This window comes from Misgurnus anguillicaudatus, chromosome 23 (genome assembly GCF_027580225.2).
Source record: "Misgurnus anguillicaudatus chromosome 23, ASM2758022v2, whole genome shotgun sequence".
Classification (NCBI taxonomy): Eukaryota; Metazoa; Chordata; class Actinopteri; order Cypriniformes; family Cobitidae; genus Misgurnus; species Misgurnus anguillicaudatus.
This window is the reverse complement of record NC_073359.2, coordinates 22,674,400-22,699,332: the sequence shown is the minus strand read 5'-3', so window position 1 is coordinate 22,699,332 and position 24,933 is coordinate 22,674,400. Positions and strand designations below refer to the sequence as shown.

The following is a 24,933-nucleotide window of genomic DNA, read 5'->3' as shown; positions in this document are numbered from 1 at the left end:
CGATATATCTTGTCAATCAAAAGAGAACAGGAAAATGCAATGAATTTGAGCTCTGTGTATAGAAAATGTAAAGAAACATAACTTTTTAATGTTTAATATTAATAGTCGTTATATTAATGGTCATTATATGAAGTTAATATAACCACCAAACTATCAGTATCGGCATCAGCAGATTTCACTCGAAATAATCGGCTATCGGTGAAAAAAATTATTATAATTTCTTCTCTAATCTTAATTACTTTTCTGAAATTGTTAGGTCTGCGTTTTAATTTCAGCCAAACATATTTTTGTTTACCTTTCTGACTGTCTTTGTCATACACTTTGATGTGAACGACTCCTGTTGTCTTATTCCGGAGAACCGTCAGGTTTCTTCCATCTCTCTTGTTAACAGTACCCAGCTGAGCCAAAATATCATCCGCCCACCATAGCTTTCCACCTGGTTGTAAAAAAACACACACACACATACGCTATCATTTAACAATCACAAAACACTAAAAACTCTCAAATATGTAGACGACTTTCTTAAGGTTCAACACCCACATTTAAAGTCAACACGAATGCTGTTAAACACTTTTCTGTAATGTGACATATTTGAGTATAAGAATTTAATCAAGAAAAATGTAGGACATGACTTGATTTTATCTTTCTAGCATTGATTGCATTGTAAAAACTCATTTTTAGAAGAAGGTTTGATGACACCACCAGAAAAGGAAAGTCATTTTAGAGGCAGAGCGAGTTATTACATGGAGATAAGGCTACTAAGACAACATGTTTTCTTTAAAATGTTGTACATTAAAGAATAAATTATTATAGACGTTTCATCAGACGCATATGCGTTGCCACGGTTATGCCCCTAGCCCGAAGTTAACTTGCGGTCTGTTATTGTTTTTAGGTCTGAAACAAATACCTCGTAGAAAAGAAAAATGTTTTGGTGTGCATGGATCACCGCTGTGCGAAGAGATGTTTGGCAGCCAGGTAAGAATTCAAGGATCTGTAGTTAATATTGTAGGTTATTTACTTGTTATTTATTTAACTTCACTGTTAGACTTAACTGTAATTTCTACAGTTCCTTACCACAAAATGCCCGGTAAAATACCATCATTTTCTTTTCCAGTTCATTACTGTAATATGCATTGCATCATGGGTATTAACATTTAATTTACAGTGATTTACTGTATGTTTTGAATTTGTGGTAGACTGCTGTAAAACAACAGCAGTAGTGCTTACTGTAGTTAAAAAAAGTATATAAAATGGAAAAATAAATATATCTATGAAATGAAATACATTTTATTTGTTATGCTTTTAGCAGTGAAGCAAATTTCAAATTGTGAATTGTTTTTCAGCAGTGTAAATAATTTATTGAGAATTGTAGATAGAAACAAGAAAGGGATTATGGATAAATGCTTGACCGTCAGATTTGAATTTGACCTCAAGACTTCAAAACACTAGTGACACCAAGATTTCGCTCCTCGGAGTGTCGGGACAGAAAATGCTACCTGGGGAGTGTAGCGAGTAACTTTTATTAAGACCTACGACATTGGTGACCCGGGTTTGATTCCCCTTCAAGGCAATATATTTTTTTAAACTAGGTTACAGTAAGGGTATTATACTGTAAAATGGAACTGCGGTAAAGGCATCAAACTGTAAAAAACATGTACAGTTATATATACAAAAAAAGTCTAACAGTGTTGTTATCAAAAATAACCTACTCTAGAAGGACTGTTGTTATTGATATTTTGCGGAAGTCTTCCGGTTTGGGCCACTATTTTGGGCATTTATTTGTGGTTTTGCCACCGAAACCATCTACAAAAGCAGCTACGTCTTAAAGGATAATTATTAGCTACTCACCCCCATGTCATGCAAAATGTTGATGTCTTTCTTTGATCACTCAAGAAAAAGTATGTTTTTTAAGAAAAACATTCCAGGATTTATCTTAATTTATTAGACTTTATTGGACCCCAACAGTTTACAGTTTAAATGCACTTTAAAATTGCAGTTTCAACGTAGCTTCAAAAGTCTCTAAATGATACCAAACGAGGCATAAAAGTCTTATCTATCAAAACGATTGTCATTTTTGGCACGAAAAAAGTACTTTTAAACCACACCTTCTCATTTTGCACAGCTGTGTGAGGCGCCAGCGCGACCTTACGTATTTACGTCATCATGTCAAAAGGTCAAGCCTGACGTATGCGAAACAACCGCCCCAGCGTTTACAAGTGTGGAGAAAGAGGACCATTCTGATGTTGTTGTATGTGAAATGTAGTGCTGGGCAAAGATTAATCGCGATTAATCGCATACAAAATAAAAGTACAAAATACAAAATGATTTTTGGCATAATATATGAGTATGTGCTGTGTGTAATTATTATGTATAAATAAATACACACACATTCATGTATGTATTTAAGAAACATTTACATGTTTATATATATTTATTTATATTTTTATATATTCTATATTAAATATAAACTTAAAAAATGTATATATAAGTAAAACAATTCTGAAATGAATATATGAATGTGTGTGTGGTTAAATATACATAATAATTAGACACAGTACACGCACATATATTATGCCAAAAATCACTTTTATTTTGTATGCGATTAATCGCGATTAATCTTTGCCCAGCACTAGTGAAATGATACTAATTAATGTCTTTGTGTCAGTTTATTGTTTAAAATAGTCTGCATATGTGCGTTTTACATATGTAACGCGTGACCTTTCCATGTGCTTACGCAAGGTCGCACTGGGACATCACACGGCTAGCGAGAAGTTGTGCTTTAAAGTGCATATTTTTTATTTCTTTTTTTGCCAAAAATGACAATCGATAAGACTCTTATGTCTCGGTTGGGATCATTAGGAGCCCTTTGAAGCTGCATTGAAACTGCAATTTAAAACCGCATTTAAACTATAAACTGTTGGGGTCCAATAAAGTCTATTAAATTGAGAAAAATCAATCACTGGAATGTTTTCCTTAAAAAACTTAAAAATTTCTTCTCAACTGAACAAAGAAAGACATAAACATTTTGAATGACATGGGAGTAAGTAAATTATCTGGATTTTTTTTAATAAAGTGCAGTAATCCTTTAAGATAAATGGTGTCTATTTTGATTGCATGTTGAAAATGTGATGCTTAAAAATGTATAAGATTAATCTTATTTCTTTTTAGTTTGATTGTTTTCTCAGTTTAACTTAATATAACAATTTAAATCAGTGTAGTCTTGTGATTATTATGAAATATCACGCAAACTACACTTAAATAACTATTAATAAAAAATGCGGTTTCAAATTTGCTTACAGTCTATGCATTTTATATTTGTGTGTATTCCCTGGTAATGAAATCCATGCGCATTGGGCTTCATGCGAAGTACACAAGTACACTAGAAATCATATTACATCATACTTTATATACACTGTATATAAAAAGCAACTACACAGATTTAGTTGTGTCAACAAACCATCAAAAAACCTGAAGTGGGATGAAATCGAACTGCTTTTTTGAAGTGTACAAATCCGTTTCGGTTTCTCACTGCAGTCGTGTGTTACAAATCCACTAAGCTCCACAGTTCTGTCAACTCAGCCTTTAATGCATAATACAACACTGACTCCAGAAGCAAAGAAAACAACCAGACCTGAAAAAAATCACTTCTCACACAGCATCTGTGATTACACTTCATAACAAGGCAGCCAACTCTCCCAAGATCTATTTCCCCGGTGACCCGAAAAGCTCACAACTAGCCGCACATTCCTTTGCCACAGTGCTAGGAAGGCAACTTCCCTTGGCGACGAACCAGCCCATTGTACTTCTACTTCGTTGCTCTGTTCTGCTCACCTCCTCAGCACTTATGAATCCCATAGGTGCGAGCGCAATCCCCTGGCAGCCCTGAATGGATTACATACAGATGCCAAAAGCAAGCACGACTATTCTTAGCTCTCGGCCTGAGCCGAAGCTATCAGCCGTTGGCAGACACTTGCCCGGGGAAAATTAATTACGAAGACTCGGCATGCACTTCACGCAGGATGCAATGAAGAATTGTTTAAATGGAGAACAGGGTTCCTAAACGGACCTTAGCCTGGGTAGATTCCATATTTACTTCATAAATTCATAAACTTTAATTAATATCCAAAAATTAACATTCGCCTTCTTGTGGCAATCATTCGCTGATGATGTCAGCTTGACGGCTTGGGTGGGAACATCCGTTAACCCCGCCCATTGCACCTGTCAATTTTTTTTGTCATCGATACATACACGCGGAAATATGCGTCATGGAAGGGGCTTCTGCGAATTCGCTCGCATCCTGTAATCATGTCAGTACTAGAGCAAACTCCTGATTGGTTAACGTGGCGCGTTTTCCCGCCAAAGTTCAAATTTTTCAACTTGCGCGTTTGCCGTGGCAACGCTCAATTCGTGCCATTTGCGCAAACTACACGCGCTAATGAGGCGTAATCGCGTCTACCGCGCCACGTTAAACGCCTCATTCGCGCCGGGAGACCTCCAGACGCACGTCAACGTGTCTTCACATTGACTTAATATTGAAAACACTCGCGCTTGACGCCTCTACCGTGACTGGTGTGAACGCAGCATCAAACAAACATACAGCGATAGATGTGTGTGCCATCCTTTGAATAGTCTCTTAAAATAATCCACATTGCTAATCATACTTAGCCCAGCGATAGGTTACATTAGACATTATGCTTTGAAAAAATTACCCAAACCTCCCGAAAGTAATTCGTATGTTGTCTAGGAAATATCCAAAACCTGGTTAAAATCACGAGAGTTCATTTACAAAAATAGCCGTCACGTTCCCGCAGAAATCGGGAAATCCCTCCTAAAACGTGCTAGCTTACGCTTTTTAACATTTCGTCCGTGGCTCTTTTGCCTCCAGCAAAGCCCCGCCCACCCGGAGACATTGCAATGTTTACAAACTTTTAATGGGTCTATAAAACGGATTAAATGGATTTAAACATTGTTTGGCTAAAAATAAGCGTTTCTCCGTCTAAAGTGAAAGTGAAGATAGCATCCGCGAAACGAGTCCACTATCGCCCCCTGCAGGCATTTGATACATAATGATTTTTATCTATAGACCACAAATGTAATGTGTTTGTTAATGTAATGTTGTTTAATGTAACTTCGTTTTGATACTTTATTTGAACCAATTATTATTGCATCTTCCTTATTATGTAATTTTAAAGGCTATTGCTCACTTATTTTTATTACCCAAAAATAACAAATTACTTCATTATCAGTTAGCAAAATAATTGTTAGGGCCAGTCCTTGATAAGTTAAAACATTTAAAAATAATGTGATTTCAGTTTCTTATTCATTTATTTTAATATCATCAAAATATCATCTCTTCTCGTTCTGGTGAACCCAATCTCGTGTCTCGTCTTGTGGATTGAGTGTCTCGTCACACCCCGTTTCACTCAAAAATACGTCACAATATGGAAGTAAAGTCATTCTCGACTTCCTGTTCACAGGGACTTTAAAGATATGTATAATAACTAGCATGCTCCAAAACATTCATAAAGTACTTTTTTACATAATTCAGCAAATCAACTTTCAAATGTCAAGCACTTCAAGCTCTAACGTTAACTAAATGCATCAACGCTTCAATAAAAACCCTGCGCAATTCAAGGTAATTCATTGCATCTTTAGGGTCAAGTTTAATTTTCGCTACTTGCAAGGCTATTTGCACCTTTATATTTCGACGGAAACAGACAAAAATACAAAAAAGTCATTATGGTGTCTCCAAAGTGATTAGGAGGGTAGAACAAGGCCCATTAATTTTTTGTGCAAAGTATGTGGCTTATTTATAAAAGGCATGCAAATAGTGTATGTTTGCATTTACAGAAGGATGCTAATAGCATTTGCTGTAGTGGGACTAACTTACTATTGTCCAAGTTCATGGTGTTAATGTGGAAAAACGACAGACTGTGTTTCTATAAAGACAACAATGACAGAGAAAATGAAGTGGAAGAGAAGTCATTAATAATTCATTATCGCTTTACTTGTTGCACGACTCCAGAGACGGCTGGTAAAAATTGAGGTTAATTAGACATTAATATTAAACAAACGGGTGTAATAATCAAACGGCCATGAGACGAGAGAACGTGCCGGACGAGGTTCTGTTATTGTGCAGCTAATAGGGTAGCAAAGATAAAATGCATGAAGCAAGTTTCTAAAAACAAATCCCAGTGCACTGGCGTTATGAAAATCTCTGCTGTTACCATTCGGTTTGATTCAATAACCGTATATCTATCCATAACATGCATATGTGCCTCCTGCCACATGGTTTCATCTAACATATTGTTTCTCCAGTGTCCACAACACTCTTAATTTGAGACCTCATACTTCAGACACACACATAAACAAGTTAGATGTTCTTCGCAAGCTACTGAGGACTAAACCCAGCCTTGAATAAATAAAATCAGCCTCTGTCTGGCACCAGACCAACAGGCATAAACGAGGAGAATAAACAGCGTTTGGTGCAGTGGACCATAGAAAACGGGGAGAACTAACCGGGGAATAACAATTTGTATCTCAACAATTTGTTGGGACGTCTCTCGGTCTTATTGCATTAGGAGTTGCAAGCGGCTGCGTCTGATTGGTTGAGGTTCAGATGGTTTTGTATTCTGTTTCAGATGATGATACAAATTGTTTCTCAGATGTCTATAAAAATCTATATGTGCGAACTGGGAATTCGAAATGATTTTCAACTTTGGCAGAGAACTTGGTTATTAGGTTGATTTAAGACATTGAAGATGTCTTAATATGTGGCCCGGTGCGTAAAATCCAGGCTAAAGTCTCAACTAATTATGAAATTAGCAATAACAATTTAATTATGAGATTAGGTGAATCAAAGTTTAATTTCAGTCATTGATTTTACATTGATTTGATATTACATTTCCACAAAATTTGTAGGATGATTCAGCTTGATCTTACGAGAATTCGTAGGTATTTTACGTGTTGGCTTATTCATGTGAATTCGTACAAAGTGAATCATACAAAAACATACGTTTATCATAAAAAAAAAACAATAGCGAAACCTCATCCCTAGCCCCAAACTCACAGGGGCAAAAGCAAATAGTACAAAAATGTACGAATGTGGTTGTATGAATTTATACAAATGAGCCACCTTGTAAAATACGTACAAATTGCCACGAGATAGCATTTTTTATGTAGAAAATAGTAAATCACACAAAATTAATGAGGTCATTTGGTAGTATGACCAAAATCTGTTAAAGTGCACCTATTTCATTGCTAAAAAACAATGTTATTTTGTGTATTCTGTATAATACAATGTGTTCGAGTGGTTTATTTTTGTAGTTCCAGATTTCACTCTCTTACTCAAACGCACATATTTGAAAAGCTCTGTGTCCCTGATTGGCCAGCTAATCTGTACGTTGTGATTGGTCTAAATACCTGTGACGTCAGCCAGAAATGTGAAGCTTCTTACCATGTTTGAAAGATTCTGTTGCTGAGAGGTGTTAACTTGCAGGCAATTGGGAGGAACTATGATAATGTCGGTCTTGTCTACATCACCAATCGGAGGAAGTAAACTGTTGACTACAATCTGTGTGTTTGTTGTAGTACAAGAAAAGAGATTTACGTTGGAGACGATAACTAGCGTCATCGTTTACTTTGGGGTTTGTACCTTTTGCATATTGTTAACATGTACTGATACACAGTTACAATCGGACAATAGGTGCTCTTTAAAGGACAAGTTCGGTATTTTACACTTAATGCCCTGTTTTCAGATTGTTTATGATGAAATAGAAAGGTTTTGACTGAAATTTGGATATATGATGCTGGCCCGAGAATTATCGGGTGTTTCTTGTATCACCTCCCACCTCTATAATGGGTGTATAGGTGCACAGGAACAATCCTTCCTAAAATGCATTAAACTTTCATTTACAAAGACGTGAAACTCACCGAGTGGTCAGGGGTGTTCACTGATATGCTCACACAAAAATCGCCATGCACCACCCTGCCCTAGAAACCATAAAACCTCAACCAAAAAAAATTTTGTGACTAAATTAGGTCTAATAATAAGACTTCTTGAAGATTTGAAGGTGAGGGGAAAGACATATGCAGCATATGCCAGAAGTCAGAACCGATGTCTTTAGCTGATGATCCTCCGGATTTGAAGCAGCTGTTGTACACTTAAACTTAAAATTAACGTCAATCCACAAATGATGAAAAATGTTAAACGTCTATCCCTTTTCCATCTCCGGACACTTTACTGACAGATTTATGCACCAGGTTCGAGGAATGAAATAAGAAATAGTATAACATTGTGTTTTCTATATGATTCTTTCTTTGTTAGAAACACATCTGAAACAACGTTTCTTTTTTATTGACATAACAACGGCCGCATGGGCGGGCAACATAATATTTACCAATAATATCCTAGCCCACATTTCATAATCTAATCAGAACTATCCTGCTAAAATCAAACCCCGCCCAAATCATCACTTCTCACCAAAAGTACATCATTTTGGTATGTAAAAGGCCATTTATGAAAATCAACCACACTTTCGAATTCATAGCGTTGTAGTATCAAAGCTTAAGTATCTATATTCAGAAAGCTGTGACATCAGTAGTGACCTCATGACTTTAATATATATATATATATATATATATATATTCAGTATCAACTGATTTATTGTATAAAAAACCCACAATTATTCTTAAAAAAGTGAGTTTGCCCGCTCACCAAGCGTGTTAAACCGCACTGCGGTATATCTGTCTCTTACTGCTTTATTTAATCAGCATTATTGATTTGCTTGGTACAATTAACCTTACTGAACTACCGCTGATAATCACCCCCCAAAAAAGCGGCTTTTACTCACCCATCACTGCCAGCGCGGTAGCTTTCCGTAGTTCCTTTTTTAAGCCGTCAATCACATCTAGGCCACTCCCATCCAAGTTACACCGATTAACGGTTCCATTTCCAGAACTGATCCAGTACAGCTTATTAGCCGAGTAGTCTATTGAAAGCCCTGAGGAGGATGAGAAAAACAATCGTGAGGGTGTTATGGTTTAGAAATTAAGTAATTAAAATCGTCCGCAGTGAGATATTTTCTAGATGGACACGGCTGACTTGAACAAAAAAGAAATTGGACATTGTTTCATCCGTTGACTATCAACACACAACGCAGCTCTGGTTATTTCATATCTGCAGTACCCCCACGGCAAACAAGCAGCGGCGTTATTAGCATTCAAAGAGATGTTTGTTTTCATGTGTTTTCTTCATTCACAATAAACCAGCATTCATGTCCTAATGATAACCGAGTCTACTTAAGCCATACTAATACGATGTGTATGTCAGAGACACTTCGGCTTTATAAGTAGAGAGGAAATAGTGCGCTCTCGAAGAGCTGCGATGAGACTTTGGGCGACATCTCAGATTAAATTACTACATAAGTACCAAACACAACCTATAGTAATGACTAATGTAACTGGTGCCTTTTATTAAATGATGATAGTTATATTTAAATGTGTAATATGATGCTTAGATTAACATGTCCATGTTTATGATGATTGCTTTGCATTCAGTTTAAACAGGGTGCAATTTGCTAGGGGGCAAAGGGGGGTTATCCCCTCCCCTGGTATTTACAGTATATCCCTGCCTTATGATTATTGGTCATCAAACGGCCATATAAACGACTAAAATAAAGATAATTTAACATATAAGTAATAACCAAAGTCTATTTAGGGAAGTCACGCCATAAGGCCAGCACGAATGTCTATAAAATCACATGCTAATATCACAATTCAACAACATATATCTGACCAAAAATTCGATTTGACATCAACTGTACAGTAAGTTTTATTTCTTAAAGAGGTTATATTATGATATATTTTTTAAAGATGTAAAATAAGTCTTTGGTCTCCCCAGAGTGCTTATGTGAAGTTTTAGCTTAAAAAAAGTTTTAGCTTAAAATACCGCACAGATAATGTATTATAACATGTTAAAATTCCCATTTTGTAGGTCCGTTTAAAAATTTGCTGATTTTGGGTGTGTCCTTTAAAATGCAAATGAGCTGAAGAAATGCAAACAGTGATCGTAATGATGGTGGTTTGTTGCAATTGCAACTCAATTGTGATGCCAATTATTTTCTCTCTCTCTTTCTCTCTGCACTAAATGGCAGTGCCATGGTTGTATGGTGCAGATTAAGGGGGCGGTATTATTGTAATTTGCCTTGCTACCTACCTCACAAAACAGGCGAAATCTGAACGACATATTTTTTCACATGCTTGCAAAAAATGGCTTGTCAAAATAAAGTTACTTTTTTATGTTTCTAGGTTGAAATAAGCACTGGGGACCTAATTATAGAACATAAATACTGGAAAAAAAGTATTCATTGAATTTAATCGATTTTTTAAGGTAAGTGGTTGCAATCAATTTATTTAAGCTCTATTTAAACAAAAAAAGATTAGTAAAGTAAAGTAAAATATACAACTTTTGTTTAAATGTAGCTTAAATAAATTGATTGCAACCACTTACCTTAAAAAAATCGATTAAATTCAATGAATCATTTTTTTCAGTGTATGGAAAAAAATCTGATTTTCACGCTATGACCCCTTTAAGTTAAAAATTAGTTCAGGTTTTACACACACCCAAGGGTCTATGCACAGTGATGCAAATTTCGTTATCAAAATAGTATGCAAACACTGTTATCAAAATAGTGCGCGCACACCGCTGTATTTTTGTAAATCTGCGTACATTATACGCGTCAGTCGCCCATGCGCGTCCATGAAAATGTAGTACGTAGCCCAGGAGATGCATTGCATTTGTCGCAATGCGCATGTGTCAAACGTCTATGTATATGTAAAGGTCAAATAAACAATGCTCTGCAAGGTTATGTATTTGACTGTGCATGTACGTTTGTGTATACAAAAAACAGACTATACTCCAGGCTTGCAGGTTGACAAGTGCCTTACACAACTCTGTACAGAGCCCCTCCCCAAGAAAATAATTTTTATATTTATTATTGATAAATAATGGAAGGTGGGACTTTCGTCGCCAGTGCGGTCGTATTGACCGTTGCATTGTCTCCTATTTATAGTAATAGGATTGCTCAATCTGGTTAAATACAATATTTCTGTTAAAGGGGACACGTCACAAGACGTTTTTAAGATGTCAAATAAATCTTTGGTGTCTCCAGAGTACGTATATGAAGTTTAAGCTCAAAATACCACATATATAATTTATTATAACATGTTAATATTGACACTTTGTAGGTTTGAGCAAAAATGTGCGGTTAATGGGTGTGTCAATTTTAAATACAAATGAGCTAATCTCTGCACTTAATGCTAGTGCTGTGGTTGGAAAGTGCAGATTAAGGGGCGGTATTATCCCCTTCTGACATCACAATGGGAGCCAAAATTCAATTAGCTATTTTTGTCACATACTTGAAAAAATGGTTTACCAAAACTAAGTTACTGGGTTGATCTTTTTCACATTTTCTACGTTGATAAAAGCACTGGAGACCCAATTATAGCACTTAAAAATGGAAAAAGTCTGATTTTCATGATATGTTATTTTAAGAGTAAATTATGATAAGTTACCAACTGGCTCTTTCTGGTTCTGATGCAAAATCTTTATGTTACTGCCGTCCATGTTGGCCATGTTTATGGTGCTGCCATCCGTCCAGAACATCTTCCTGTCGACCACAACAAACAAGATACATTCAGAGAGATTGATGTGTCTCAGACATGAAGGATGCTTTTATGTCACTTTAAGTGCGGGGACTCGTGTCAGGGCCGGGAGGTATGAAAGAACTTTATCTTCGGTATCACAGCAGGTCAGAAAACAATCAAATAAAGCCCGTCTCTATCTTCCTCATACATCTCGAGCGACTTTCAGAAATGTCGACTGGATCGGACGCTAAAAAGATCAGACAGCCGGTAGAAAAGAGTAACGCGGGGGGCACAGATCATCTCAAACAAAACTAAATTGAACAAAACACATTAAGATCAGCCAATCTTGTGTAGACCATGGCAGCGACTGGCTCCGATTTAATTGGCTTGTACGTCTGGAATAATAATTCATGCTAATTAAGAAGCTGTCATTGACCAGCCAAACAAGGGTATGATAAATGCCAGTTTCTGATTGGCTGACGACCAGTTTGGAGTTTGAATAGCTATAACAATTTGTCAGTCTTAATCAACTCTGAGTAAATGACTTTAATAACTTCCGTTAATTGCGATGGTGGAAAACAGACAGAGATCTGTTCAATAATTAGTTTTTTAACTGATGTACGTAAGCAGCTTTGAGGCTAACGAAAGGTGACGATTGAATGAAAACAAGCAATTACATCGGATATCAAAATAATAGGATGATAATATAATATCGATATAAATAGTATATAGCAATTTATCATTTGACTTCAAAATGTCTGCTATTCTAGGGTTAATATAGTTTACGTTACCCTTTGGATGGGTGTAAGACGAGGCACTTGGGTTTATCCATGCCGTGAACAACAGTGCTTTTGAGAGATCCGTCCAGGCGAGCGACGTTTATGTGCGTCTCATCATTGTCCGAGCTCATCCAGTACATATTTCTGGAAAGCCAATCAATAGCAAGGCCACGGACGTTGGACAGGTCTATAAACACAAACAACAGACGTTTCACCGATGAATAATTTGCATACAGTACGCACACTCATAAAACAAACCTCATGATCAGAGCTACTGAAAGACACTTGATTGTGAGCCCTTGCAGAACAATCGGGATAAATTGCAATAATAAAATAACAATAAACCTAACTAGGAGTTTTGCATTTCTACAGGGATTGTTAAAGATCCATCTGGCTCATCTATCAACTGAAGTGGGTGAAGTAGCACAATGCAATTTGATTTATAAAGTAGTTCATTTAATCTCTACCTACCTCCAGACATGACAGTTTCGAGTTTGGTTCCGTTAATAAACGCCCGTTTTATAGTTCGGGTCTTCACATCAGCCCAATAAATCCTCTCATCTACCGCATCATAATCCATCGCCGTGACATCATCGATGTCGGGTACGGTAAGGGCCGTGATGATGTTGAGGTACGGGTTATCTATATCCACTCCTCGGATTTCAGATCTCCGAGCGTACAGCAGGAATTTCTTAACACCTAATAAGAATAGGAAAATGGAGCTTAAATGAAAGAGCAGTGCAAAAGGCTGTGGGTAAAATGTATAGATTTAATGCACTTTAAGTCTGCCAAATGTATAAATGCAAATGTAATGTAAACTGATATTAGTTGGCGAAGCCCAGGATTGTGTTGGAGGAATTCAACACCCATAAAAAAATTTGTCCCATATGCTAAACATATACAATATAATCAGTGCCCTTAACTTTAAAAATCTTTGACTTACAAGAGTCATACTGTAAATTCTCCTTTGTTGACCTTTAAAGAGATCTCTGGGGCAGCCATTATAGAGAGATCTCCATTTCAGTCTATAATGAGTTTAGGTAGGTCACAGAAGTCTCTTGATACCCACTATAATTATTTCGATATCAGACATTATCTTTTATGTTCAGGCCCATTCAATTGTAGAACACCCATTTTATGAACAAACGTTTGTAATGCATATTGCTGAGTATATCTGCAGTAAAAATGTTGTAATGACATCAGGGACTCAATTTGATACCTGTGCTTAGTATCTGACCCACGTATAAGTGCATGTATATTTACGTCTGCATGATGACAATTTATGAGTGATCCTGTCTGTGAAATCCAGGTCTTATAATCTAATAATGAGCATCAAAGTTAGATTTCACACTGACTTCAATCCTTGACATGACCTTACTCTGTGAATATTAAGATATCAAGGTTATGTTTTCACACAATGCTCTTTACATTATGTAGGATGATTTTATGTAGAAGACAGTAAATGGCTGAAAAATTACTTTAGCTTGATTTTCACTGCAGTTAGGGTCACATTTTGAAAAAAGAGAAAATTAATTCTGTTCTTTGTTCAATTATTTGTACATAATCACTGACTGTTTACTTGAAGAATAACTTAGAAAAATAAAGGGAATTTTCAGTATTTTGTATTATACTGCATTCTTCAGCATAAGCTTTGATTTCAATTATTCAAGTTAATATTTGTCTTTAATTATAAAATTTAACGGCGTGTTCATTAGCATACACTGCAAAAATGATTTTCAAGAAAAAAAATTGTAGTATTTTTGTCTTGTTTTCAGTAAAAATATCTAAAAATTCTAAAATTAAGATGCTTTTTCTTGATGAGCAAAACGACCCAAGAAAAATAAGTCTAGTTTTTAGACCAAAAATGTCAAATTTAAGTGATTTTGTGCATAAAACAAGCAAAAAAAATCTGCCAATGGGGTAAGCAAAGTTTTCTTTAATTTTGCTTGAATTTAGTGTTTAAGAATTTTTGTTTCTGATGAAACCATCTATATTTTCACACAGTCACGCACGCACACACACACATTTAAAAATATTAGGATTCATCTTTTTTCTTATGCCCCATGTTATAAATTACAATGTTCCTTCCAAGGATAATCTTTATTTTTGAAGCCTAAAATTATAGTGTTCTTACATAAAGAGATGTTTAGGAACAGCGGGATGGGTCAAGCTTACCTTGGCAGGTTCGGTTGTTAGATGCGAGTTTCATGAGATGTGGACAGGCGCAAGATGCGGTACCATTGTAATTTAGAAGACACAGGTGAGAACACGGACCTCTTGCTCTGTTACCATCACATGGGTTGGGTGCTGAGAGAGAAGTCAAAATATTTATAAAAAGCACATCCTACATGCTATTATTTCAGCCTGATCTCATGAGAATTCGTACGTATTTTACGCGTTGCTAATTCGTATGAATTCATACGAAGTTAATCAAATATTACAAAAACTTATGAATGTGGTCGTATGAATTAATACGAATTAGCCAACTCGTAAAATATGTATGAATTCTTGTGAAATAGCGTTGATTATTTTAGATTCCTGGCTAATAGTTTACTCCCAAAGTGATTTATTTACAATTTTTGTTTTATGGGTCGCAAAAGATCACACTTATAAAACTAATAAACATAGTTGATACTTTTCTTATTTAAAACATAAAAAAATGAAGCTGAATTTCGAGGGCAATGTGTCATTTATAATCAGCTTTAGGTGGTATATTATAGTATGCATCTTTTATGGGTACACGCAGTCCCCTGTAACCAAAAGTACTCTGCTTAACAAGTGAATATGTGGATGCCGTGCTGAGTAATTAGGCCCCATATTCCCATCCCAGCAATCCTAGGGTTTGTTCTTGCTCATAGCAAGGTTGTTCCTCCACACTTTTAAATGAGATTGTAGAAACACGCACATAGCTAAAAATGCAAGCTTGGGGCATGAGACACAACATATTAAATGAATCCTTGACTGCTTGAGTGAAATCATCTCATTTTAAAATGATGTTCATGTTATTACATAGTAATTACATAGTTATTACATAGTAACAACATAAGTATGCCAAAACAGCCACTTTTTGCCAATTCTGATATATCAAATATAAGTTTTCAGATCTGGTAATGAAAAAAGGTTGAACAAATATCTGAATCTATATAAGCAAGCACCAAAACAAAAGTAAAACACACTTGCAAACTAGCCTTGTTTTTAAAAAATGAGAACCTTCACAGAACGCCTGCAAAGTAATTTTTAAAACATGCTTTCAAAGGAGACATCTAAATATAATAATTTTAAAAGATTAAAGATTCACTTTTATCAACTTCTCATCAAGGTCTTCTTTTGAGGATAGTTTGCAATTGAAGTCGTCGCAAAAGAAGATAAACAGACCCAAGTGTCTCATGAAAGTCCCTCTGCTCAAATCTGCGTCAGTACAGAAGAGCTTCGTACCGCATCCATCCAAACTTAGGTTCGTAGCTGCCAATCAATCACTATCTGAAGCCCTTTGCTGAATATTTCTGCCAGCACATTATAAACATTTATCCAGAACCATCCGTTAACAAAGAGTCTCTTAGCACCATTAAGGGTGTAATTTTGCTTTGGAGGCCGATGCCAAACTCAAAGTGATGATAGGAGACAGATGTTCACTCGAGGGAAAAGATGCAGGACAGCCATCACGGGCTGATTCGATTGCGTTTTATTAATTGGACAAGTTTGGCTCGTCTTTTACGCATTTAATGTTGCCCAAACGGTGAGCTAATTCTATTAGGCCAATAAAATGTGAGCTGCAAAACGTGGAACGGAGTCGGGGATATAATGTTTAGGATTTAGCTGTTAAACGCAACACAAAATTACCATCACAGCTGGGTAGTAAACAAACCCTGTAATGTACGTTTTAAACTTTAGCAACACATGTTGTACTGTTTGTACTAAGTTCTAATTGAAACCGGAATACCTGGAGTAAAGAAAGCCAACCTGACCTAGCCGGGGCTTGAATCGGGGACCTTCTTGCTGTAAGACAACATAGTTGAGCCAGTGTGCCACCCCCTAAAATCTTGTAGGTCGACTTTCACTTTTATAAAGGGTGCTTTATCAAAGACATCGAAATCATGAGTAACATGGGATTTCTTGACAACAGCTTTCTAGCCAATTAGTCCATTAAATCTTCCAGTGAGAAATGGGAATGTGCCAAAACCGGGTCAGTATGCGCTAACTCAACATCACAACTTCCTTCAATCTTAAGATGTCTCACGTTTCATAATTTTGTGTCTTTGTATTTCAAAGACCATTTTCAGTGTTTTATTATCATATAGTTTAGCCAGTTCAAAAATTAAGGGGAAAAAAGTCCCATCTCTGTTCTTTTGTGTTTTCAAGTCTGATTTCAGGTCCATTCATAACATTAACAAGGTTTCTATATGCATTTCATCTGAAATACTTTAATTTAACAAACAACTAATACTTGAATGTGTACAATTTAATGCACAGTGAGTTTAAGGGAGGCAATGAGACACACACATTATGCATTTACAGTATATGTTGTATATACACCGATCAGCCTTAACATTATGACCACCTGCCTAATAATGTGCAGATCCCCCTTTTGCCACCAAAACAGCCCTGACCCGTCGAGACATGGACTCCACTAGACCTTTCTATCAGTACCAGTATTCACTTTTTCAGTAATTTCAACTACAGTATCTCATCTGTTGGATCGGACCACACGGGCAAGCCTTCGCTCCCCATGTACATCAACGAGCCTTGGCCCGCCCATGACCTTGTCGCTTTTCCTTCATTGGACCACTTTTGATAGGTACTGCCACTGCAGACCGGGAACACCCCACCAGTTTTGGAGATGCTCTGACTCCCGAGGACAATGAGACAAACAGACCCAGTTCCGGTAAATGTGAAGGTCGGAACATCCCTGATTTACTAGCAGTCCTTCAACGTGATGCCCAGCTGATGCCTGACCAACGACCACCGGCAGAACCCGTTTAATTTTCTTACTCGTTTACATTATACAGTATATATATATAAAAGTCCTAGGAGGAAAAAACCCTTGGGATATATATAAACCAAGGGTTTTTTCCTCCTAGGACTTTTTTTCTCCCGGCTAAAAAAGTCCGGGTTTTTTCTCCTAGGGTTTTTTTCAAACCGGGGAGTCAGCCTTCATTGGCTTAACTTAGCACCCTCTTCTATACGTTACAGTAGTAATACGCTCGTTTATAATGTTGATTCATAGCCGCAGAAAATTCTGCTGCTTATGCTATCTGTATTATGTTATGCTTTCAGTCGATTTTTCTGTGTTTTTCCCTGCTTCAATTAATGTAAAGCTGCTTTGAAACAATTACCAATTGTGAAAAGCGCTATATAAATAAAATTGAATTGAAATTGAATATAAGAGGCTGAAGGTTCCTTACTCTGTGGCTGTCTGCTGGGATGATAAATCTCCAGGTCGAAAGGCTGGGCACTGGTTCTTTGTATCACGGTCACATTGGCACCGGTCCACTTGTTGGCTTTGGTCAACGTGTTGGTCCTCCAGTCGGTCCAATAGACGTTGCCCCCGAAGAGAGACACGGCAAACGGGTGAGAGAGAAACTCATGCCCCCGCAAAATTTCTATCAAGCCCGTGCCATCATACAGAGCGGAGTATATAGCATCAGACCTGCGGGAAGATGAAGTATAATCTTCATCATCACCATTGTCATCATTAGAGTATTTTAAGTTCAACTTGACCTAAAACATTAATTCAAGATTAAATTCAATAACTTGCTGTGCCTCTGAAACAACTTTCCTTATTGGATGACATCATCAAGTTGAATTCAGATATGCATCCAAGCTTTTATCATTAAGGAATGAAATGGATGATGCCGTCAATGGCATCTCTAGCCATTCACAAATAGTTTACGGTAAACGGTATTAACGGTGTGCGTGCTCTCCAAATAGTATGTATAGAGTGTAAAAGCCATTGAAAGAATTACTTTCAATACTGAAAAAACCCATTGAAAGAAGCTCGACCGAATGAGATGCTGTTAAGCGATACAGAGAAAGAGAGTGAAAATGAGCAAGAGAGATAAAAAAGTGCGTTCTGAATATAGCAGGGCCGGAAATGAGGGAATCGAAGGCAGACAATTGATCAGATTCTTCATTAAGTCCAAGAATCTCATTATCTGAATATTAATTTGTAGTGCATTCAGGGCCACCGGGCACACAGAGAATTGAACTCAATAGATTGCACGGGTTTAGAAATGTGTCAGCACAATCGCTCTAATGCTCATACAGTATGCAAAAAGAAAAACACTTGATGGACAGAATAATTTATAATAAATGTATCCGTCCACCTGTCATTTCATCCGGCTAGACATTAACTCGGAAAGCCATCACATCAATCATTCAACGGGAAGTTTATTTTCAACCGCTCTACGTTCCCAAGAGACTGCAACTCGACCCAATATTTGGCCATCTCTCTAAAAACCTTTTCTCTTACTGTCCCGCAAAAACAATGTCATAAAAAATGAACAAATCTAAAAGCGAGAGCATCTTACCGGGCATCTGTCCACACGATCCTCCTTTCCATGTGATCCAGCGTGAGTCCATTAGGCCAGGCGCCCGTGCCCATGTCCTTGTAGACTACGTGTCGGCGGTCGCCGCTCATCGAAGCTCCCTCGATGCGAGGAAACGTAGCGTCCCAGTCGGTCCAGAAGAGAGCGCTGTTGAAATCGTGCAAACGTTTCAATGCTTCTTCTCACGTGGCACATCTTCATTAAAAACATCACCATTAGTGCAACTGAACAATAGGTAAGAATGTGTAATGGCCCAATTCTATCGTAATAAACCTTCTGGAAATCGTTTAAAAACCTCATTTATGGGTGATTAGATGCATTCATTACTATCAGCAAACAACCTTAAGAAGCGATTAATCACCGGACTTGTTCATTAAAGCTAAAGAGTAATTTAGAAAATGCAAATGATTTTTGGCTTTTTCTCAATGCTAACCCCTGGCCCGGATCCACGGCTATCGCCCGTGGGTGCTCCATACCCCCGGCGATAAGGGTGGTGCGTAAGTCGCCGTTCAACTTGGCCACCTCGATCTGGTCCAGGTTACTATCAATCCAGTAAAGATTGCCCGCTATCCAATCCACGGCGAGTCCCTCGGGGGTGGCCAATCCATGCTGGACCACCACCTCAATGCCAGAGACACCTGAAGAGATACCAAAGGTACTTTGAGATACTTTACCCAAAGTGCATATCAATGGAACGAACCCATGACCCTTGTGTTGCTAACGCAAAGCTCGACAAATTCGAGAACACAAATTGGCAAGATAATAATTTCTACATTGTGATTTAAAGTACATTATGGTGATGTAGTGATGTAATGTTCATTTCTTTAGTTACCCGAAAAAAGTTTTATTCACACGGAATTGACAAGCGTTAATTCCGGACCCTGGTTTAGTCCCTGATATGTTAGCATGTGTCCTAAAGACAATGCAATTCCCACATTATTTCTTTGTGATCTGGGTGTAAATTAATTCTCACACATTTTTGGAGGCTTTCGAAGCTGAAATATTAACACAACCGGTACAGTGACTTTGCACTTTCTCTGATTAAACAGACAGAGAAATCTCACCATGCTGTAGAATTTAACTTATAATTACTATCATGATCAAATGTTACTGACTGTTATGTGTCCACCGTCATATTTTTTCTATGGTGCTAGTGGCTAATTGGTCAAACATTGTAGTTACTGGGCAATATACCTCCGCTGTCAGACAGCTTCCCGCGGTAAATTTTGTCTTCTACCACATCGGTCCAGTACAGCAGACTCTGGCTGTAGTGGAAATCCAAAGCAATGGTGTTTCGGAGACCGGGGACCAGCAGGCTGTAGTCGCCCCTTTGCAGGTTAATGCGTCGGATTTCGTGCCTGATGGAAAATATGATGAAGGCCTCGAAGGGATCTACATGATATAAAAAACAATAAGACATTATAAGTAAAGCAATAAAAATTTACCTTGGTTGTTCCTATGAAAATATTAAATTTATTCTGAAATCCCCAAAATGCTACAAATGCAATGCCTAATAGAGAAAATAATGCTTGGATCTATAATTAAAAGAAATAATAATTTAAAGAGCACCTATCGTCCGATTCACGGTTTTACATTTCCTTTGGTGTGTAAGTGTGTATTAGTACATGTTAATGATATGCAAAAGGTGCAAACCCCAAAGTAAACGATGACGTGAGTTATCTCTTTTCTTGGACTACAACAAACACACGAATTGTAGGCAACATTTACTTCCTGGGATTGGTGATGTAGAGAAAGCCGACATTATCATAATTCCTCCTGCTGCTGTTAGCATTGCATTGTGAGCAAATCTTTCAAACATGGTAAGGAGCGTCACATTTCCGACTAAATCAGAGGTATTCAGACCAATCACAACCTACAGATTAGCTGGCCAATCAGGGACACAGAGCTATTTATAAATCGATGAGTTTTGTAAAAAAAATCAGTGCGTTTCAGGAAGACAGTAATATCTGGGGCTACAAAAATGTATGGTATGTGCAAAATAATGCGTGTTTTTTGACCATAAACCACGCAAAGACATTGTATTATACCAAATACACAAAATAACGTTGTTTTTTAGCAATAAAATAGGTGCATTTTAAAAGGGTATTGAAATGCATTAAAGGGATAATTTTCTCCAAAATGAAAATTTTGTCAATGCTTACCCTCATGTCCTTTGAACCCCCATACCACAAGAAAAAGAAGATTTTTAATCGATTTTTGAGTCATTTTAAAGTATTTTCTAGTTACTATGGGAGTGGATGGTGACCATAGTAACCAGAAAACTACAATAAAGTTTACATGCACACTAAACATTGCAATCTGATTAAAATGTTTGTTTACATTTACAATCTATAGAATCCAAACCAAACAAGCGCACAGCCAGGGTTGCCAGATTTGCGTATCAAAACCATCCCAATGGACATTCAAAAGTAGTCCACAAATATTCACAGCCCAAATACCAATAACTAATGAACGAAATCATTTCATCTTAAACCCACAGAAAAAAAAACAACTGGTGCAAATCTGTCTCGAAAAGGAAGAGGACTTGGCAACGGCACGCTGCGGACAGCATCTATCGTCGAGTTCACGCTTTATCTTTGGATTATAGTCAAAGCTGAGTTGGAAAAAGTTGTTCATAAAGGACAAGTTCAGTATTTTACACTTAAAGCCCTGTTTTCAGATTGTTTATGGTGAAATAGAACGGTTTTGACTGAAATTTGGACATATGCGGCTGCCCTGTGAATTTTTGGGTGTTTGTGTTTCACCTCCCACCTTTACAATGGGTTTAATGGTGCACTGGAACAATCCTTCCTAAAATGCATTAAACTTTTGTTTACAAAGACGTGAAACTCACCGAGTGGTCAGGAGTGTTCACTGATATTCTCACACAAAAATCGCTGCAAAAGATGCTTTGCAACAGGTGTTTTAGCATTCGTTGTTAACTTGTGGCTCTTTTTTCCAAACGCCTCACACCCGTATATTCTTCCACCGAGAGCTTGAATAATAGACACTCCAGCCCAGGTGGTGGTGCTAATCCAAATGCAAGAATAGAAACAAAGTTCCCGGCGCGGAGTAATACCATACCTCACAGCACATCTAATACAAGTCAATGGAGTTGGCAAAAACTACAATAAAACCTGTTGGAATGCGTATTTTGCAGCAAATTTTGTGTGAGCATACCAGTAAACACCCCTGACCACTCGGTAAGTTTCACGTCTTTGTAAACGAAAGTTTAATGCATTTTAGGAAGGATTGTTCCAGTGCACCATTAAAGCCATTGTAGAGGTGGGAAGTGAAACACAAACACCCAATAATTCTCGGGGCAGCCGCATATGTCCAAATTTCAGTCAAAACCGTTCTATTTCATCATAAACCATCTAAAAACAGGGCTTTAAGTGTAAAATACCGAACTTGTCCTTTAACAAGTTTTCAGATATAGGCTATGAAAATACACTTTTTAGAAGGCACAATGCTATTTTACTGCTTTAAAGGAACACGCCCACATTTTGGCGATTTAGCTTAATCACCGTATCCTCCAGAGTTGGATGGGTCCATTCATGCCTTTCTCATCTCCGTGTGTGCTGTAACTCTGTCTGACGCAGCCCCCACTAGCCCAGCCCAGCACAAAGACCGGAAGCGAATGGGTTCAGCCAGCATTCTGCCCCCAATAAGTGACAAAACAACGCAACCATTTTCCTATTTATGTGTTGTGATTTGTATAGTCACACTGTGTACAAATAACAAGGTCATATGAGATCATTTTTTAACTATATTCTCAGAAGGCGAGGCACTGCTACTGGGCGGAGTGATTTGCTCGCAGCACCCGAGAAGCCCCTGGTGAGGAGCAGAGAGTTCGGTCAGAGTTGTGCAAATCACTCCGCCCACGTAGCAGTGCTTCGCCTTCTGAGAATATAGTTCCCTGTATGTATACGGTTAAAAGATAGCTATGTCTCATATAACCTCACAACACATAAATAGGAAAATGTTTGTGTTATTTTGTCGCTTGTTGGGAGCGGTTTGCTGGCTGGAGCCGTTCACTTCCAGCCTTTGAGCTAAGCTAAGCTAGCGGGGGCTGCGTCAGACAGAGTTATAGCACGTACGGAGATGAGAAATGTATGTATGGACTTATCTAACTCTGGGGGATACAGTGAATTAGCTAAATTTACAAAATGTGTGCGTGTTCCTTTAAGTAATATTGTAACTGCATAATGTACAGCACGTGACTTTATTACCTTAATAATGCATGTTGCCACTGTCTTGCTGTTGCGTGTTTCTGTGACAGGAATTATGTGATATAAGAGGTAAATATAAGACGTAAACTTAAGCACAAATGTTCTGCGCATGTGCACAAGGTATTTCTGCGTCCGATTGAGGAAATACTACGATTCACACGTTTACATGCGTCCTTTTCTCCTGCTGATTGGAACACAGATCGGAGTACGCCCCCCTTCAATACGCATTTGCATTGGATCGACCTCAATCGTGTTGATTAAGGTGTTTACATGAAGGCTTTTCAATACGATTGAGCCATCAATGCGAATTTTTGGTTGTATGTAAACGTACCTAATGAAAAACATTGGGGTTCAAACGACATGAGGGTAAGTAAAAAAATAAAATGTTAAAATGTTTCACTGAACTATCTCCTTAAGGTATATGAAACCTTAAAATCTGATTAAGAAAAAAAAAACATCCAGCCTGACCTCACAAAAATTTGTATGTATGATACGAAGTGAATCGTACAAAAAAATTTAACAAACAATTATCATAAAAAAGCAATAACGAAACCCCACCCCTAACCTCAACGTGACAGGGGCAAAGGCAAATCATATGAATTATTACGAATTAGCCATGTCATAAAATACGTACAAATTTCCATGAGATAATGTTGAAACACCATGTGGAAGGATAAAAATGGGCAATATTTAAATGCATGACATCATTGGTTTAGTAAAAACCAAAACCCCTTTTTTTAAGTTTGTTTAAGGCTCACTACACATTCGAAAAAATGTATAGTGCAGTACATAAGCTGCCACTGTGATGGCACCCTTTAAAAAAGATCCTATTATGTACACATATGTACATTGAAGGTACCAATATGTATCTTCAATGTACTAATATGCACCTGTTGGTTGTAATTTTTTTAAAGGGTAGCGGCCCAGTGACCCTTTTGTCATTTTATTCTGAGAGTAATACAACAAATTTGGTGCAAATGAATTTTAAATAAACAAACCTCAGCACTCCGCACACATCTTTACAATACTGTGAATGCAGAAGAAACACGTTTTTCTGTATAAATTACAGCTGCATGGCCATTTCGCCTCGGACACAACCTAAAAGCATTTCGACAGCCTTCAGTAAAGAGGTTCAGCGGTGGGCGGTGTGTTTAAATAGAAGCTGTTTTTCTTTTACATCCATATTTTTTTCTTATATGGTGCACCAAAGCTCTCTAGACTTTCTATGAAGAGAAACCCAGTCGCTTTCTGACGCATTCGTGAAGTCAAAACACCCATATGAAATATTGCACATGCATTTTACACCTTCGAAATCAAAGCATGCTTCATTTTAAATTCATCAGAATGTCCCGGAGGAGTTCATTAGGCCTGAAAACACAGGTGAAGGAGGAAAAATAGATTCTGAAACATTATGTGGTATGCGCATCATGTAGGCTAAATATAAGCAACGATACCAACGCTACAAAGCAAATATATAAACTGTGCAAAAACACAGTGCTAACCGTTCACCAAGCAAAATGTGAACTGTGGAAGTTAGCTGAACTTGTCATTTAAAGGAATAGTTTACCTAAAAGTTGAAAATTCTGTCACTTTCATGTTGCTACAAACCTGTATAAATGTCTTTGTTCTGATGAACACGAAGGAAGATATTTTGAGGAATGTCTGTAACTAAAGCGAAGACCAATTGACTTCCAAAGTATTCTTTTTTCCTACCATGGAAGTCAGTGGGGC

The 24,933-nt window shown here is 37.4% G+C and overlaps 1 protein-coding gene across 1 annotated transcript in view; it reads right to left on the bottom strand.

Moving 5' to 3' along the window:
- The window catches only part of lrp1ba (low density lipoprotein receptor-related protein 1Ba), a 332,672-nt gene that overhangs the window by 142,153 nt on the left and 165,586 nt on the right, over positions 1-24,933 (bottom strand). Inside the window, exons 24-33 of the mRNA XM_073862191.1 lie at positions 20,165-20,362; positions 19,404-19,608; positions 18,953-19,117; positions 17,828-18,072; positions 14,601-14,732; positions 12,897-13,124; positions 12,438-12,612; positions 11,575-11,669; positions 8,853-9,002; positions 296-436 (exon numbers count right to left, since the gene is read on the bottom strand). Coding sequence (XP_073718292.1) covers positions 296-436; positions 8,853-9,002; positions 11,575-11,669; positions 12,438-12,612; positions 12,897-13,124; positions 14,601-14,732; positions 17,828-18,072; positions 18,953-19,117; positions 19,404-19,608; positions 20,165-20,362 — 1,734 coding nt within the window. The remainder of the gene's footprint in view (positions 1-295; positions 437-8,852; positions 9,003-11,574; positions 11,670-12,437; positions 12,613-12,896; positions 13,125-14,600; positions 14,733-17,827; positions 18,073-18,952; positions 19,118-19,403; positions 19,609-20,164; positions 20,363-24,933) is intronic.